Below are 17,143 nucleotides of genomic sequence, written 5' to 3' on the forward strand. Positions count from 1 at the left end.
ATTCAGTAGATCTGAATCAGGCAGGAAGGATATACATTGCATGGCATGAGGGCTTCTGTGGTTTTCTGCAATAGAAGCAGAAAGGATCCAAACACAGTCTTTTTTCCCCCTCCTGAGCTGATTAATTCTCCCCCCCACACACACACAACTAGAGTTTATTTCAGATTTTCAAGGTACAATCATTTAATATCCTTAACTTAGAAAGAACTTCACTGTTCAGAGTATTGAATGTTTCTGGAAGATAACTCAAAATTATAGTTTGGCTATTCTGTTACCGAGGACGGTTTTAAGTAATTGACACAATATCCATGACGATTCCCCAATCAATACCTATATATCAAAACTTATTTGTAGAATTTTGTATAACAGTTTCACAAAAGACTAAGAAATAATTCATGATGCATATTAATATTATGCCAGAGAACAGCAGCTCAGCAGCTAATTATATTTCATAACCACAATTACTGCCTACTTCTGTTTACACTGGGAGTGTTACATCACCACAAGTTTAAAAAGAAAACCTTCCAGGAGACCAGGCAAGGGATGTGTAATAAACTTATTTTATTTCTTCCAGGTTGATTCATATGCAAACAACTAATGACTAAAAAGAAAACTAGATACGTGTAGGCATGAAAGTTAATTAGTATATTTACTAGTTCTGAGTTCTGAGGTAACAGAATAGATTCTGCCAGGCAGCAGCTAGAACAGCGGTTCTCAACCTGGGGGTCGTGACCCCTTTGGGGGTCAAACGGCCATTTCACAGGGGTCGCCAAAGCCCTCTCTCGCCCCCCCCACGCCTTCACTCACCCTCACTCTCTGCTCTGTTGGATCGCCGGCCGTTCGCTTACCCCGCCCACTCCCAATCTATTGCTGCCTCCTGAGTCCCAGCTAATGGCTAGAGGAAAAAAAAACTGTTTAAATTCTTGCCGCGGGGCTTTGTTAAATTGCTGGCTCGCCCCGCCCCTCCGCACCACGATTTATTGCCAATAAATAGTGGTGGGCGAGGGGTGGGCGAGCCAGCAATTTAACAAATGGTTCAGTGTTTTTTTGTAATTTTATTGGCCCGGGGAGCTTCAGCATAGGCTAATTAGCCCTTGATTAGATCGGCTCCCAACTCTCAGCTGATTTGCTCTCAGCTGTTTTGCTCAGGGCTCTGCTGCTTGCTGGAGCAGATTTTTTTTCCCCTAGCTATGCTGAAAAATCAAACTGAAAGTAAAGCAGGCTGTTGTCTTTGCTGTTGCTGCAACGTTGGAAAATTAGCCAGGCAGATTTCTTTTCTTTTTCCTCACCAAAAAGGTAGGTGCAAACAATGGGAAATTTAGGGGAAAAGAGGAGAGTTCAAGATTTTAAAACACAAAAGAAAAAAAGCTCTATTTAACTAGGGAATTGTAATAATTGAGATACTATTAATTGTATATTGTGTTGAAAGCAGAAATGGTTAAGTTGTGGTTTGGAGGAATATATGGGGGAAATTATTTGGTTTATTATTATTGGTAAATATAATTAATTGATTTGTAAGAAATTGGATTGCATGGAAATAATTGGAATATTCATGTTCATATTGATTAATATACAAAAAAGGTAGTTATATAACTAATTGATTTATATTAAAATGTTGAATTTATATTAAACTATAATATTACATAATTAACCAATGTGAGGATGGATATAAAAATAGATGACAATGGGAAGGGGTATAATATAGAATAGAAGGGAAAATTGAATTTGATTAAGATTAGAGATGAGGATGAAGGGTAATATTGGTTTTTTACAAAAATAGATGAGGAATAAATATGGCAAAAAGGAAATATAGAAATTGTAAATTTAATTGATATGACTAAACACTGTTTAAATTTGTGAACCGGCCAAATACTCTGTTCAAAGAAAATACATTGTATGTTTGTATGTGTGTTTCTAATTATTGTTATTTATTCATATTTGTTCTCTTTTATTCTTTAAAGTTTAACAATTCATTCTTTATCTTAATATCTTTATATTTGTTTGGGGTTGGCTTTCTTCCCTTTCATCTTTTTTATTGTACAGCAATCTTTCTCCTCAAACCTACCACCTCTCTCTTTTCTTTCCTTCTTACTTTCTCTTCCTCTCCCTCTTCTTCTCCTCCCTACTTCCTCTTCCTTTATCCTTCTCCTCCTCTCTTCCTCCCTCTCTTACCCTCACTCCTACTCTAATTTCCCTTCCCTTCCTTCATCCCTCTCTATTGCTGTATCCTTTTATGCATATGGACTACTTAGAGGGCTGAAAAAGTTATTTCTGACTGGTCCTCGCACTTTTGACCAGTCCTCGAATTTACGACTGTCCTCACATTTTACGTTTTTGCCCTATCTTGTCACCATGGTGAAGAGAAGCAGTTGTGAAATGAGTGACACGGTTGTTAAGAATGCTACAATGGGCATAAATGATGACCAGTCATAAGTGCGAAGACCGGTCAAAAATGTGAGGACCTGTCAGAAATCATTTTTTTCAGCCCTCTGGGTAGTCCTTTTGTGCACATGGACTACTCAGAGGGCTGAAAAAGTTATTTTTGACTGGTCCTCGCACTTTTGACCAGTTCTCGAATTTACGACTATCCTCACATTTTACGTTTTTTGCCCTATCTTATCACCATGGTGAAAAGAAGCAGTTGTGAAATGAGTGACATGGTTGTTAAGAATGCTGCATGGGCATAAATGTGAGGATGGTCATAAGTGTGAGGACCAGTCAAAAGTGCGAGGACCTGTCAGAAATGACTTTTTTCAGCCCTCTGAGTAGTCCCTATACACATAGCCATGGCCACCCGGTCACATAACCTCCAAGCCATGCCCACAAAATAAGCCACGCCCACAGAACCGGTAGTAAAAAAATTTAGAACCCACCCCTGGTTGGGGGTCACCACAACATGAGGAACTGTATTAAAGGGTCGCGCCATTAGGAAGGTTGAGAACCACTGAGCTAGAAGATAAACTTTGACAAAAGTAAACAAGTTGCCAGGTTAGACAGAATCTTAGCCATGGAATGAGTGAGGAAGAAGGTTCCGTAGAAGAAAATAATATCATCTAGTTGTTATCGCACCAGGCTAGATGGGAAACTGTGAGTTCTAGTCCTACCTTAGGCATGAAAGCCAAATGGATAACTCTGGGCCAGTCACTCTCTCTCAGCCCAACCCATCTCACAGGATTGTTATTTATAGAACATAGGAGGAGTTTGGAGAATTAGGTATGGTCACCACATTGAGTTGTTGATAAAAATAATAAAAGTGAGATTTAAAAAAATCTAAAATCTAAATAATCTTCTTTGTAGATGAGAACGGTCCAGTTCATCCTACCATTTCAAAACTTGGGTATTTCGTTTGGCTGCATGTTTAGATCACTGTCTCCAACAACTGTGTCAGCCCATCAGTTTGCTTGGTATTACTATACTATTAATAAAGTTCTAGCTTTTACCTAAGAATAACTACCATTTTCTTTTTGAAATTAAACTAAAAGACTTAAACATGTAAACTACTTTTCCACAAAGGGAAAGTTTCATTTGATAAAACATCTAAGCAATGCCTGAGGTCAGCAAAAACAGAGAACAAAATTACATCAAAACAGAAATAATTTCTGTACGGTTGAGAACATCTGAATAGTCAATGCACCACTGCTTTATTCTGAAAAAGAACAAAAAAGTATTCCTCAGTAGAGGAAATGTAATGGCTCTGAGAAGAACACTGCTTATATAATCTTTTTTTCTTTTTTTAAGATCATAATGTTACTTTAGAAAAATGCTGAAGTGCCTGAAGTATAAAATGTCCAAATTATCTCTGCCAGTAGATCACAACCTAACATTTGAAACTGCTTTAAAGTGACTTCCTATGTTTTATATCCAGGGTACATTAGTGACAATTACTTTGAAACACTCCTCTCCACATGAAAACATCCAAACAATTAAATGTTTTCTTGAATGTATAAAACAACGTGATTGTGAGATGAAGCACTAGAGCTGAATATTAAGTTCAGCATTATGTGTTATAAATGGCACCAACTTTACAAACCCTCAGGAAATTTTCCCTCACCGTCTGGGATCCTTTTTAACAGCGATACCATAGAGTGATCCCACAGTCTTCCATATACAGTACAAAGCACGCGATTTATCTCTGAGCCATTCTTAATCTTTTCAAGAAAATATGCAGTCATATTATGCTCTAGACTGGATATTCCTTACTTCTCAATTTTTCTCTCCTGTTTTTGCTTGTTAATCCTTTGCGGGCTTTTGGAATTTCTCTCCCCTTCCCCACTTTCTTTTTCTTTTTCTAAACTGAATTTAACATCATGATTATGTTTCCATAAAATGGAAAGGCTGAAGATTAGAAAGTATTAGAGAAGATTAAAGAATAATAGAGGACTAATATTAGAAAATATTAGAGGTAATAAGAAAGTATACCTTGCCTATCCTGATTATGACCCAATCACTTTTACTGATCTTTGACATATTGTCAAAATGGCCAGTGCATTTTGTAAACTTAGGTTTATGGTTTGCTATGCTGTGTGAATCCAGCCAATAATGGGTTAGTCAGTAAATTGTGATTTGATATGTTGCATGGAAACAGGCTTAATGTTGCCTCTGCACAATGTCTGCTACCATGTTTTCTTCTTACAAACCAGATCAAACTGTAATAGCCAGGTCTAGGCTTCTTAATGTTGGATGTAACACAGATCTTTTTATGTGTTGTAGTTTCCTAGTAATTACAGTCTCTCACACAGGCAGGAAAAGCAATCTGGCTTTTTATTTTCTGTGAACAGAATCAGTCATAACTAATATTTACAATACATAGGATAATTTTTCAGATGCTGATCGCTGCCAATTAATGCTAGAAACAAGCCACTGTATAATATGCCACTCCAGTTCAGTAGTGTCCTATATAACTGGAAAGATACTGAGAGTCAAGGAAAGAACCTTTCATTTTCTAGAACTTTGCTCATTTCAGCTGATAAAGGTGGGCAGGAAAGTGTAGCCAGATGGGTGAGAAACAGTTAATGTCTCTTTATGCAAGGAGCTGATATCCTGAAAGAGGCTGTGCTGCTAGAGCTATGCTATCCTATGATTTTTCTACTGCCCACTGAAGTATATCCACTTCCGCAAGGTGTCACTGGTCTGAAAGAAGCCAATTACACTTTCTTTGAGCCTGGATATAGCAACGAAAGACAGTGACCTCTGAAAGTATAGAAGGACAGGGGATACTACCATAATAAACTTTCTAGACTTCTAAGCAGCATTTGATATTATTGAGTGAGAAATATTGATAGATGTTTTGGGAGCTGGGAGAAATCAGAGGTTCCATTCCTATCTGCTGGACCAACACTAGAGAGTAACTTAAGAATTGATTATTGTTTATACATAGGATGCTATCCTTTTGGTTCTTGCTATTCAAAGTTTACATGAAACACTGGAGGATGAAATCTGGAATTTTGAGTATGGTATCATCCATACCATACAAAAATGATATACAACTTTATCTTCACCTGAATCAAGAAAGGGGCAGATGGTTTCAGTTTCTTAGAGGCTATGAGGCTATGCTTACATTTGCTCCAACAAACAGAAGATGAATCTAAGTAAGATGAACGAGCAGCGGATAGCTGAATCTCAGACTCAGGAATTAAGAAGATTGTCTATTCTGGCTGAAATCATTTTCTCTTGAAAAATAGATCTATCACTTTCCTTTATACGGCTGTGGAAGTTTCTTGATACAAAACTTCCTTGATTTAAACAGAAATAGCCTTGATACAAATAGGAAGAGTAGAAAGAGATCATTATCTGGAAGATATTTTATTATTGTACAAATTTTCTGCTGTTGAGCAGTCCCAATAAAAATTCATTTGAGTTTCCTACTTCAGATATGCAGTCTTTTGTATTGTTAAAATATTGAAAGAGGGTGACAGATCATTTCCAAGGCAAAGCCAAGTCATATGGGCTGCACACCAATAAAGATATATTGATAATGAAATGTGTGGACTGAAGTGACCAGGTGGGTCCTGTTCCCTGCCACACCAATTATCACAGCCATAAAGTTAAATCTCCCATAGGTCCCTCATGCCCATAGCAGGTAAAGAAACAGTTTTCAAAATAGAATTGAAAAGGCTATGGATTCTTTCAAACAGGGCACAGTTGCAAAAAAAGCAAATTGTTCCTCCAGTGATTGATGGGTTTTACCATTCCACTTTCTCCTAGCTTCTTCCTGCTGCAGTCATAAGGTATGGTGCAAACAGGAAACTTTTGTTTTTAGCCAGTTTACACAGGAGTAAACTCATGGGGCAGTATTGCCAGTCATTTGGAGGGAGACTGGGCAAAACAACAGGCAGAAATTGCCATTTCTGTATGGTACATTGGCATTCTAATCAGCACCAGTACCAGCTAAAACTGGTTTTAACACCCCAATGTTTTATTTCTTTTACAGATGAAGAAGCTTTTTGCAAATGTGGGGGGGGGAGAGACTCTCTACTAGTCAAATGATTACAAAGGGGAAACATTGGTGATTGGCTGTCTGCAAGTCTTACCTGCCCACAAAAAAGCAAATCTGTCCATTCCAGTAGTGCCCATCTGTCCTTAAGTAGACAGAACAACCTGCTCATGCTAATTTCTCTTGGCTAAGACAAAACCTGGCCATCTGCAAGGGCCCCAGGAAAACCTCCATCCTTCCCCTACAAAAAACCTTATTCTGGTTTCTTCTTCTTTCCTTGCAACATTTTCCTTTGACAACACAGGCCTTTTGTTGTTGTTTTGTATCTCACCTTAATCAGCCTCCAGGGGACAAAACTAAGGGAGTTAGTCTTGTTCCCTTCTTTCTTGTGAGGAAAGGAAAAAAGAGAGAGAAGGAGAAGCCTTCTTGGCTTCATGGAAGCAGGGAATGGAGAAAAGCTGAGAGAAAGATCATTCTCTCCGGTACAAGCAATTAATCAATGTATGAAGCAAATCTTCCTTGCTCTTCACACAACAGCTTGCTAAATAGAAGTTATTTGGGAGAAATATATTTAAAGTGTGAAAGATAGAAGCTGTTCCTGCATTTCTGGAGGAAAGTGCTGGAGGAAGAGAGCAAAAGACATTGTCTGAGGAAAGCAGCTTACGCTGGAAATGAAGGGAAAGCAGAATACAAGAGACAAAGCGAACATGGTCCCTGCCAAAGGGGTTTGCAATATTTCTGTGAAAGGCAAGGGAAGAATGAAATTCTTGTAAATGCTATTCAGACAAGACTGAAGAGATCAGCAATTTCAGGATCGAGTTATCAGATAAGTTATTGGAATAGAGTTATTACTGGGCAAAATGCATTATGAAATAAGTATATATCAAACACATCTACATATAGAAAATTCTATCAACTTCCCTATGGTGTGCTTTTATGAACGTTTCTTCAGAGTAAGGATATAGTCCTCTCACTCTACAGGCATATTAAATACTGAAATTGAAAAAAAGAAGTCCTGGTTTCTTGGTAGTAGAGTGACTATCTTAGTTAGTCCAGGAATTACCAAGATCTCTAATTAAGCAGTGACAGGTTAAATCCTTCCTATAATATTTAACAAAACAAGGGGGAAAGTCGAAGCAAGCTGATCCCAGAGTTCTTCGGATACGGATGTATTAATCAGTCTGAGGCATGGCAGCTATTGGTATTTTTAAGGATTTGGGGGGTGGGATTGTACACATGAATATAGTTTTCATTGAGGATATGCAACATACCAAAATTTGATTTCTGAGTCCAGCCTAACCATATGCCATTCTTTACAGTTCCCCAATAAATCTAGATTTCTCTAAAAATGGAGACTGCTTTGCATACAGAGGCTAATAGTTGGTAGACTGTTTTCATGCTGAATCTGTCACTGGTCTCTGTATTTTTCTTGTGAAGGATATTTTAATGTTAGTAAATATTTTATATCACCAAGTGGCCTCCAGAAATGGTAGAAGGGGAGGATTTTGTAAAATCAATAAAAAGAGAGGTTCATATTAACAGACAGCTAATTTAGTATATACCTTCATAGTGAAGGAGACTTAATATGGAAATTATCATTTCTCAAACATTATTGTGAAAGAGATAAGAACATGAATTCATGTTTTTTAATATTTACTTCCTAGTAAGCAAAGTTTGAAAAGAAAAAATTTCCCATTACTACACATGATTATCAATGATGACTTGAGAAATACTAGAGAATAGATGTAGGCAATATCAACATCAGATGCCAAAGGCAGTCATCACATTTTGTTTCTTTTGGCTGCTTACCAGTGTGACTCCTTTTATGTACCATAAGCACATTGGGCCCAATGCAAACCATGCCACAGACGTCACATTTCAGTTTACCATTCGGAAGCCGGATTCCTCCCTCGCCCGACAGCTCCTGCATTTTTCTGTTCTCCCCAATCTCCTGGTTTTCAATCAGGGGCTCTTCCAAACTGCTCCCTTCATCCTGCCCAGTGATCCCATCTTCCCGCTTTAGACGTTTTCTGTTAGAATCCTCATCATCACTTTGCATTTCCCGCTTTATGGAATTTGCTACAAAAGAAGAAGAAAAAGGAGGAGGACGAGGAGGAGACATATTAAAAATAATTCTCTTTCCCTTACATTCATTTGTGAAAACAATGCACAAGTATACTATTGCATTAATGGTTTATACAGGACTTTCTTGATTCTTTCAAATTCTGAAATTTTTATGTAACTTGCAAACTTGCTCTGCAGAGTATAGCACATTATGGGCTTATGGATATGAACAAGCCAGGACATAACTACAGAATTAAGGAGTAGGACATAAATACAGGACCAGGAGCAGTTGCTATTTTTTATTATTTGTAAATATCATTTGTGTCTTCAAGTCAAATTCTTGAAGTCAAAGAAGATGTGGACTGCTGATAGGGGAAAAATTTAAATGGTTTCCCCGTTCCTGGCTGCCATCTATAGACTTTGGTACTTCAATTAAATTCAAAAGATCCATTAATTCCCTGTAATTCCTTTATTTATTCCCTTAGACAGTCTTTTCTAAACTGGCACTGCCATGAGGGTGTACTGTTGTCAATGTTCTGTATTATCACAGCTAGAAATTCTGAGAGCATTATCAACATATCTGATAATCAGGCTGAGATAGTGGGCTTAGGACACAAGTCAAGTCTTTAGGAGCAAACTATATTGATTTCAAGACAAATTACATCCTTATGACCAACCATGACACCCCTCCTTGCTCAACATTAATTAAATAATATATCTTTCAGCTAGAATGTCATCCAATAGGAATGGTTTAAAGTAGAAGAGAGTATGTTCTTTTAAAACAGGAGAAAAAGCTGTGGATATTACGTATCTTTTGAAACAGGTATTATATTTGTCTTCGTCTTTAAATAATAAATCTGTGGCCATCTTTTAATGCTGAACTCATCTGAACAACAGTCATTGGTTTCATTCAAGACAATGATGAATCTGCATACAGACGGGAGGTTGAACAACAGGCCTCGTGGTGTAACTGGAGCAATCTGGAACTGAACACACTCAAAACCGTAGAAATGGTGGTAGACTTTAGGAGAAACCCTTCCATACTTCCACCTCTCACAATACTAGACAACACAGTATCAACAGTAGAGACCTTCAAATTTCTAGATTCTACCATATTGCAGCTAAATGGGCAGCTAACATCAAAAATGTCATCAAAAAAGCACAACAAAGAATGTTCTTTCTTTGCCAACTTAGAAAGCTCAAATTGTCCAAGGAGCTGCTGATACAGTTCTACAGAGGAATTATTGAGTCTGTCATCTGCACCTCTATAACTGTCTAGTTTGGTTCTGCAACCCAACAAGACAGACACAGACTTCAGAGGATAATTAGAACTGCAGAAAAAACAATTGCTACCAACCTGCCTTCCATCGAGGACCTGTATACTGCACGACTAAAGAAGAGGGCTGTGAAAATATTTACAGACCCCTCGCACCCTGGACATAAACTGTTTCAACTCCTACTCTCAAAACAATGCTATAGAGCACTGCACACCAGAACAACTAGCCACAAGGACAGTTTTTTCCCGAATGCCATCACTCTGCTAAACAAATAATTCCCTCAACACTGTCAAACTATTTACTAAGTCTGCACTACTATTAATCTTCTCATTGTTCCCCCCACCCATCTCCTTCCACTTATGACTGTATGACTGTAATTTTGTTGCTTGTATCCTTATGATTTATATTGATATTGTTTCCTGATTGCTTATTTGTACCCTATGACTATCATTAAGTGTTGTACCTTATGATTCTTGATGAACGTATCTTTTATTTTATGTACACTGAGAGAATATGCACCAAGACAAATTCCTTGTGTGTCCAATCACACTTGGCCAATAAAAAAATCTATTCTATTCTATTCTATCTAAGTAAAGGTTTTATTATTATTAATATATGTTTAAGAACAGGATAAACAATTTTTGTAGCCATTTGCAAAAATATTTAAATTTGGACCTGGATTCAAATTTTGCCTTATCTATAAAAAGTTAAAATCTCATGATTGCATTTCCTTTATCTTTAATATTTGATTCAATAGCAATCCACTTAAGAGTAATATGCTAATGGGCACCAGTTTACAAGTTAAAAGGATTGGGTGAATCATCCTAAATTCAGATCAACCCTGCTAATTTGTAAACAGGTTTTGCTGTATAGAAACATACAAGTTTCTTTATATTGAATCATGTTATATTTTGATCAACAATCCTTCAGGCAAAGCAGACTCTTTCTACTCTAATATACCAAAAATCACTTTAACTGAGGGATTCAAAGTTGAACCATTTCCCCTGCAATGTGAGTTTTTACCCCTCCCAGTGGAAATCTTAACAAAAGTAACTAAACATTCTTCCAAAATCAATCCAAACTGTTAAAACACTTTATTAGTACACACTTTTCTCTATAGTTAAAATAATATGCATGCATGCAAAAAAATTAAATCGAGAAAATGCATCTATTTAAAAATAAAGGAAGTGAATATTTTACTAGACAAGTAATAGACATTTATTTTCTTATTTTGTTTCTTCTTTGTTTGATTTCAGAAACTTTCTTATATCTGTCCTTTGGAAAGAAGACCACAATTAGCGGGACTATGCTGGTTGCATGCCTAAAATATTTATTAACACTATCTTCCTTAACCTGCAATACTGAATTTTTATTCTCAATCCCGGCTAGAATGCAGTAAGAATATTCAATAAAACAAAAGACTTTCAGCTTTGAATTACACAGATGTTTAGGTCCAGTTCTTTCTCACATACAACTTTATTTGTAGAAATTATTAAATTCCACACTCCACAGAAAATAACTTTGGTCCGTAATCAAAACTGTTTTCAGTATTAAAAAGGTCCACTTGTCCTTTTCTTCTGTCCTTATATCACTAGAAACCTGCTATAAGTACTTGTTGCTGTGTGAACATTTCCTCCACTTCTGGGACTAAGAGAAAAAATTGCAGCTCTCCAAGGAGGGGAATGCTGCTACAGAAGGGATCACCCTGACTCTTTACAAATAGTTATGTAATTTCTTCTGCCTAGTATAACTTAATACACTGCAGTTAGAAGTTTACTGGAGTTTTAACCAGACCAATCTTTAAAAACAATGAAGAACTGAGAAATAAATCAGATTTCAATTTACTTGAAAGTTTGTCTATTTCTCAATTTATTTTCTTAAATTTATTTATCTCATTTTTACACTCCCTGTATCACTGTTATCTCTTAATCTGTCCTATTTATTCCTGCATTAGAAAATGTTGAAGCTAGTCCAAATTTTTTGGAAATTTCAATCTTTAAAACACTGATATTTGTAAGGCATATTTCCAAAAGTAACACAGTCAAAGAAATAAACATTCACACTTTTTGTCAAAACTAAACAACATTTTAAAATCAATTTTACTCAAGAGACTAAAAATTATTCAAGTCTTATCACTGCAATCCCTTAAGAATTCTTCAGGAGAGGGTGGTTGTCCCGCACACAGATAAAATTACACAAGATCTCAGGGGATAAGGAGAGAGTTCTTAATCTTGCTCTGCCCAGAAAGCAAATGTAGTAGAGAAGGAGCAGTCTTGACCAAAATCTCTGGGAGCAAAAGAGGCCTGGAGCCTCTTCTCCCTCTACCTGTATACTATGAGGCAGAGGTGGGTTTCAGCAGGTTCTGACCAGTTCGGGAGAACTGGTAGCAGAAATTTTGAGTAGTTCGGAGAACCGGTAGTAAAAATTCTGACTGGCCCCGCCCCCATCTATTCTCTGCCTCCCAAGTCCCAGCTGATCAGGAGGAAATGGGGATTTTGCAGTAACCTTCCCCTGGAGTGGGGTGGGAATGGAGATTTTACACTATCCTTCTCCTGCCACGCCCACCGAGCTACGTTCACCAAGCCATGCCACGCCCACCAAGCCACGCCCACAGGACCGGTAATAAAAAAATTTGAAACCCACCACTGCTATGAGGCATTTTTTAAAACCTAGATCTGCCAGACACCTTTTGATCGGTGGTCTCCAAACTTGGCAACTTTAAGACTTGTGGATTTCAACTCTCAGAATTCCCGAGGCAGCATGATTGGCTGCGGAATTCTGGGAGTTGAAGTCTTAAAGTTGCCAAGTTTGGAGACCCCAGCCCCCACTTTAGATGGCCACTAACTCACTTATAATAGCAGCAAATAAGCAGCCATTCTGGAAAAAATATAAAGTCCTTTCCCATCAGCATGAATAATGATTATGATGTTTGTGCTGAGGAAAAGGCACAGTAATTATGCTCATTGTGTGTTCACTTCCCCGTCATGACTGGTTTTGAAAATCTCAAAACAGGACTTTGACAAACTGCTGGGAGCAGGCATACATAGGGGATAGAAGAGCCTGTGGGTCCTCTTTTGAAGCAGAATTGGAGAAACATTAAATGTTTCTGGAGATGCATTAAAGAAGTATTGTTCAAACAGCTTGCTGGCTGGGGAATTCTGGGAGTTGAAGTCCAGACATTTTAAAGTTGCCAAGTTTGAGAAACATTGCATAAGAGGATGGACAGCCACATAGGAAGAGTTAGAAGACTACAGTCAGCCCACAAGCCAGAGGCTATCCATATATTTATTTATTTTTATTTATTAATCAAATTTATATACCACTCATCTCATTATTTAAGTGATTGTGAGCTGCATATTTATGTATTCCATCTGTATCTCACCTTTCATAAAAATGTCTCATAGAGGGTCAAATAAAAAGCAAACAATGAAATATCAAATAAAAAGCAAACAATGGAATAAATCTTTTTTTATTTAACCCAATTTGACTCTTATATGCTGAAAACAATATTAAATGTAAAAGCATTGTAGTGTATTTGAAGAACTTTTTTTAAAACCCATTGAATATCATATTTGCCCATGCCCTGTCATAGTGTGGTTTATTCTCTACAGGTAGTTCTTGACCTACAATCATTCATTAAAGTGACTGAAGTTACAACAGGACTGAAAAAGGTGACTGGTTCACACGTGCCGGTTCACATGCCATGTGTCCTGTCTATTGCCTTAGATGTGAAAAAGAGCATTCAAAAAGTTTTTTTTTTAAGTTTTTTATTTTGAATACATTAAAACAAGACACAAACACACGTTTATATACATATCACTTTTTCCTACAGCTACTTCGAAGTGATCCTTTCTTGCTATTTACATCTATTTATACATATTTTAACTTTGTCTTATTCAACAATTGTTTTCCATCTTTCTTTATTTTGTCTACATTGTACCTTGATCTTCAACATTTCCCCCCCTCCTTTATTCCTCTTTCTCATTTTTCCTATTCTCCAACCATTCATACCATCTACACCACACTTTGTAATATTCTGTATCCTCTTTCTCCTTAAGTTCTTTTGTTAATTTGTCTGAAACGTGAAGAAGCAGCAAAAACCTCCAAACTCTGAAAGGCCGAAGTATTGAATAATATGTATACATATCCTTTCTGTCTCATGTTTCTGCAGAGGACCCTAATCTGTTCCAGGCCATAAAATTATTATTCAGTTTTGAAAATCTGCAAAAAAAAACTGTCACGGGGGTGGGGTGGGGTGGGGTGGGCAGGAGTTTTGGCCCATGCAGGCTTACATTTATATTGTTCTGTCTGCAGCGACAGATGGTATTTCAAAATATATATAAACTAGTTCAGATTGTAAACTTTTCTTGTTTTATCATTGTTCTTGGAATAAATAAATAGCATGATGGTATCTCATTAAATCTATGCATCTGTGTATCAACTTGTTGTTTCTGCAGTGTTCATCCAACACCTTTGGCTTATGTTTATTTTCTCACATTAGCATTTTTAAACCACAAGAAAGACAAAGGGAAAAAGCACACAGAAAATATTTTTGAATTGCTCATACAAAATATTTGCCATTCACCTCCTCTGTTATCAGTAATTATGCCTTCGCTAATTTGAATGTTTATTTGAAAAAAAAATTAAGAAATTCTAAGTACTTACAGTACATTATCTAGATTTCTCAATCTGCCAACAGTTCAAAGGACTGATTATTGGACAACCTCTATATATTTGCATGGAGGAATTCCCAAAGTATACTTCCAGGCTGCTGAATACAACAAGAAGCATGTTCTGTTGCTAGGCACTAGGCAGCTTCCTGACAAAATAAAGGCACACTTTGTCTAAGGTGGGGTTTTTTGTTTGTTTACTTTTGTTTTTGTTTTCTTTGCTAGGAAAACTGAGGGATTACTTATTTAAAATCTAGAAGACTTCTAGTCTGTAGCTACAGCAGTTTGCTGTGTAGGATAATAATACCAAAGTCAAAGGACTCCCATTCTAATTGTAAGTTCCCAACAGCATATGTAACTCCACCACTGAAACCGATATGATAAATGTGCTATGATTCTTGACAACTGTGCCCCTGATACCATAAAGACTGAACCTTGACACACTAACACAGAGTATAACATTCCCTGGTTGTTTATGCCCCAGGTTCATAGTGAGGAAGATATCATGAAGGTTAAATTTTTCCCACAAGATGGGTAGTTTTGAATCTGAACATCTAGCATAACTTTCATTCATGTATCTCTCAACAGCACATATAAGCTATGAACTATGCCTGATAAAAACAAGATTGAAGGAATCATTTTAGTTATTCCCAAGGATATGTGAGGCCACATATAATGCTTTTATTTTATTGTTACAGTACCACGGTTTTTGTTTAGTGCAATAGCTAAATTGCTCCGCTATGGTTTGTAAAACTGTTTCTCTCTACGATGGTGTCAGACATTATATTACACAATTGTATCACATTAATATTATGGATAAAGCATAATCCCAGACTAGTGTACCAAATTATAAATTCCTCCTAAGAATCCTAATTTCAAATGTACCTTTGTTATGCAGCATGAGAGGCTATAAGAAAAGAAATAATCCAAATCCCATTTGGATTTCTGGAAAGAGCTGGAAAGTTTTGATCCTAGTCATGAAAAGCAAGTTACTAACGTTTTGCACAACATGCCACAAGTTCAGCAATATAATCTATTAATGCTGTAAGATAACTTGTTATCATCTAAAGATTCAGAATAGTTACTGAAAGGTCAGTATACAATACAGTGAATGCCAAATACGGATAAGAAGATAAGGCTTGCATAAAATTATATTTTACTATCATTTCCTTTAGTGAACTGGGACCTCTTAATTAACTCAACTAATATGGGATATAAATAGTACCATTTAAAACACAGTATTAGAAAATCCCATGAAAACCCCAGACAGAAATAGATATGAATCCTGAGAAGATCAACTTTGCACAATGAGTTTTGCAGGGCAGAAGTCATAAGCTTTGTGCCTTTTGGTTAATTCCAAATGAATTTCAAATGAATATATAATTGAAGACTAATATATTTTGATTTTTTTCTTAGTTTATTGGCTTTTCATACGTGGATGTACGTAGAAATCATACCATTTCATTTAGCTAATCCTGATATTCTATACTTATGACAAATATGAATATCTGATTGCATATTTCAACATATTTCAGCCAATGTCCAGAGTTTAAGATTTTTTTCCCCAGTCCTGCTACCTGAGGTCCACTTATAAACTATAGATATCATGAGACTAAACCTGGAACTTTCTCTATGCACCATGTTACCCATTTAAAAAGACACAGAAAAGAAATGACATGCTATTTATATTACATTCTCTTCTAATCTCTTTGAGAAAAAGAGAAGTCACTCTAACAGAGAAAGGGTTATTTTTCAGGAATGTAGCTGTTTAGGAGTTGAGACTAGGAAAAATGTCATAGGAAGCAAATACTCTACTGACTGAAGTGTTGCGCAAAAAGCTTCTTAGAATTTCTTCAGCATTTTCCTGGTTAAAACCAGTTTATCTGGGGATGATTAAGTTGAAATGCTGTTCCCTCTGAGGCTTTTCCATTTTCCCAAATATCTTTAACTCCATGCTGCAACTAGCAAGGTCCAGCTAATACAAATACTCACAAATGTTCACAATTCCTGAGATTCATTGGGAGAAGCAGAACATTATTTCTGAAATATTTCTGTGAATCTGTTTTAAAAGTAAAAGTTCTTAGAAACTAAAGTTAATATAAGACTTATTTGCTAAGGCAGACAACATTTATCTGTTTCCATTTTAAAACTTCTAGGACTATAAGCCTCCCAAAACTGTTAATTATATGAAGTATAAAAGAATGACCTTTTAAGAAGATAAAATACATTACAAGCATTATGTGTTTAGTGGCAGAGTTGGGACCAGTGGCTCAGTCATTAAACAAAGCAGTGAAAAACCTCGTGACCACAACCATGCTCACAAATTTCCTTTCTTTACAAGGTAAGAATATGACTGAAGACAGCTGGTGAGTCCAAACAGCAGAAATTTCTGAGATGGAGCCGAATAAAGGGACAAGTCTTATAGCCTTTTGTAATAGTTATCCAGATACTAGGGTAATTAACAAGAAAGAATTTAATGTCTGGATTTATATTCATTAGGGAGGAAGGGATTATAGGAGAGTAAGCAAGCACACAATGGGGCATACAGATTGAAAGGAATGCACTAGCTCCAACTGATTGCCTGGTGGGCTTAGGAAGCAAACCAGAGGTGGGATTCACTTACCTTCCCTATTGGTTCGCAAATGTAAGCACGGCTGCATGCGCACAGCCTTCTGCGCATGCACAGTAGTCACACATTA

At 36.7% G+C, this 17,143-nt stretch overlaps 1 protein-coding gene across 7 annotated transcripts in view; it reads right to left on the minus strand.

Moving 5' to 3' along the window:
- IKZF2 (IKAROS family zinc finger 2) overlaps positions 1-17,143 on the minus strand; it is a 159,698-nt gene that overhangs the window by 67,319 nt on the left and 75,236 nt on the right. For 4 of the 7 annotated variants that reach the window (XM_060688180.2, XM_087882181.1, XM_060688179.2 and 1 more), the window contains one exon: positions 8,243-8,512. In XM_060688180.2, coding sequence (XP_060544163.1) covers positions 8,243-8,512 — 270 coding nt within the window. The remainder of the gene's footprint in view (positions 1-8,242; positions 8,513-17,143) is intronic. The other 3 variants (XM_087882180.1, XM_060688181.2, XM_060688178.2) reach the window with 1 other exon arrangement.

Source organism: Pantherophis guttatus, chromosome 1 (genome assembly GCF_059756535.1).
Source record: "Pantherophis guttatus breed Tessera chromosome 1, ASM5975653v1, whole genome shotgun sequence".
NCBI classification, from domain to species: Eukaryota; Metazoa; Chordata; class Lepidosauria; order Squamata; family Colubridae; genus Pantherophis; species Pantherophis guttatus.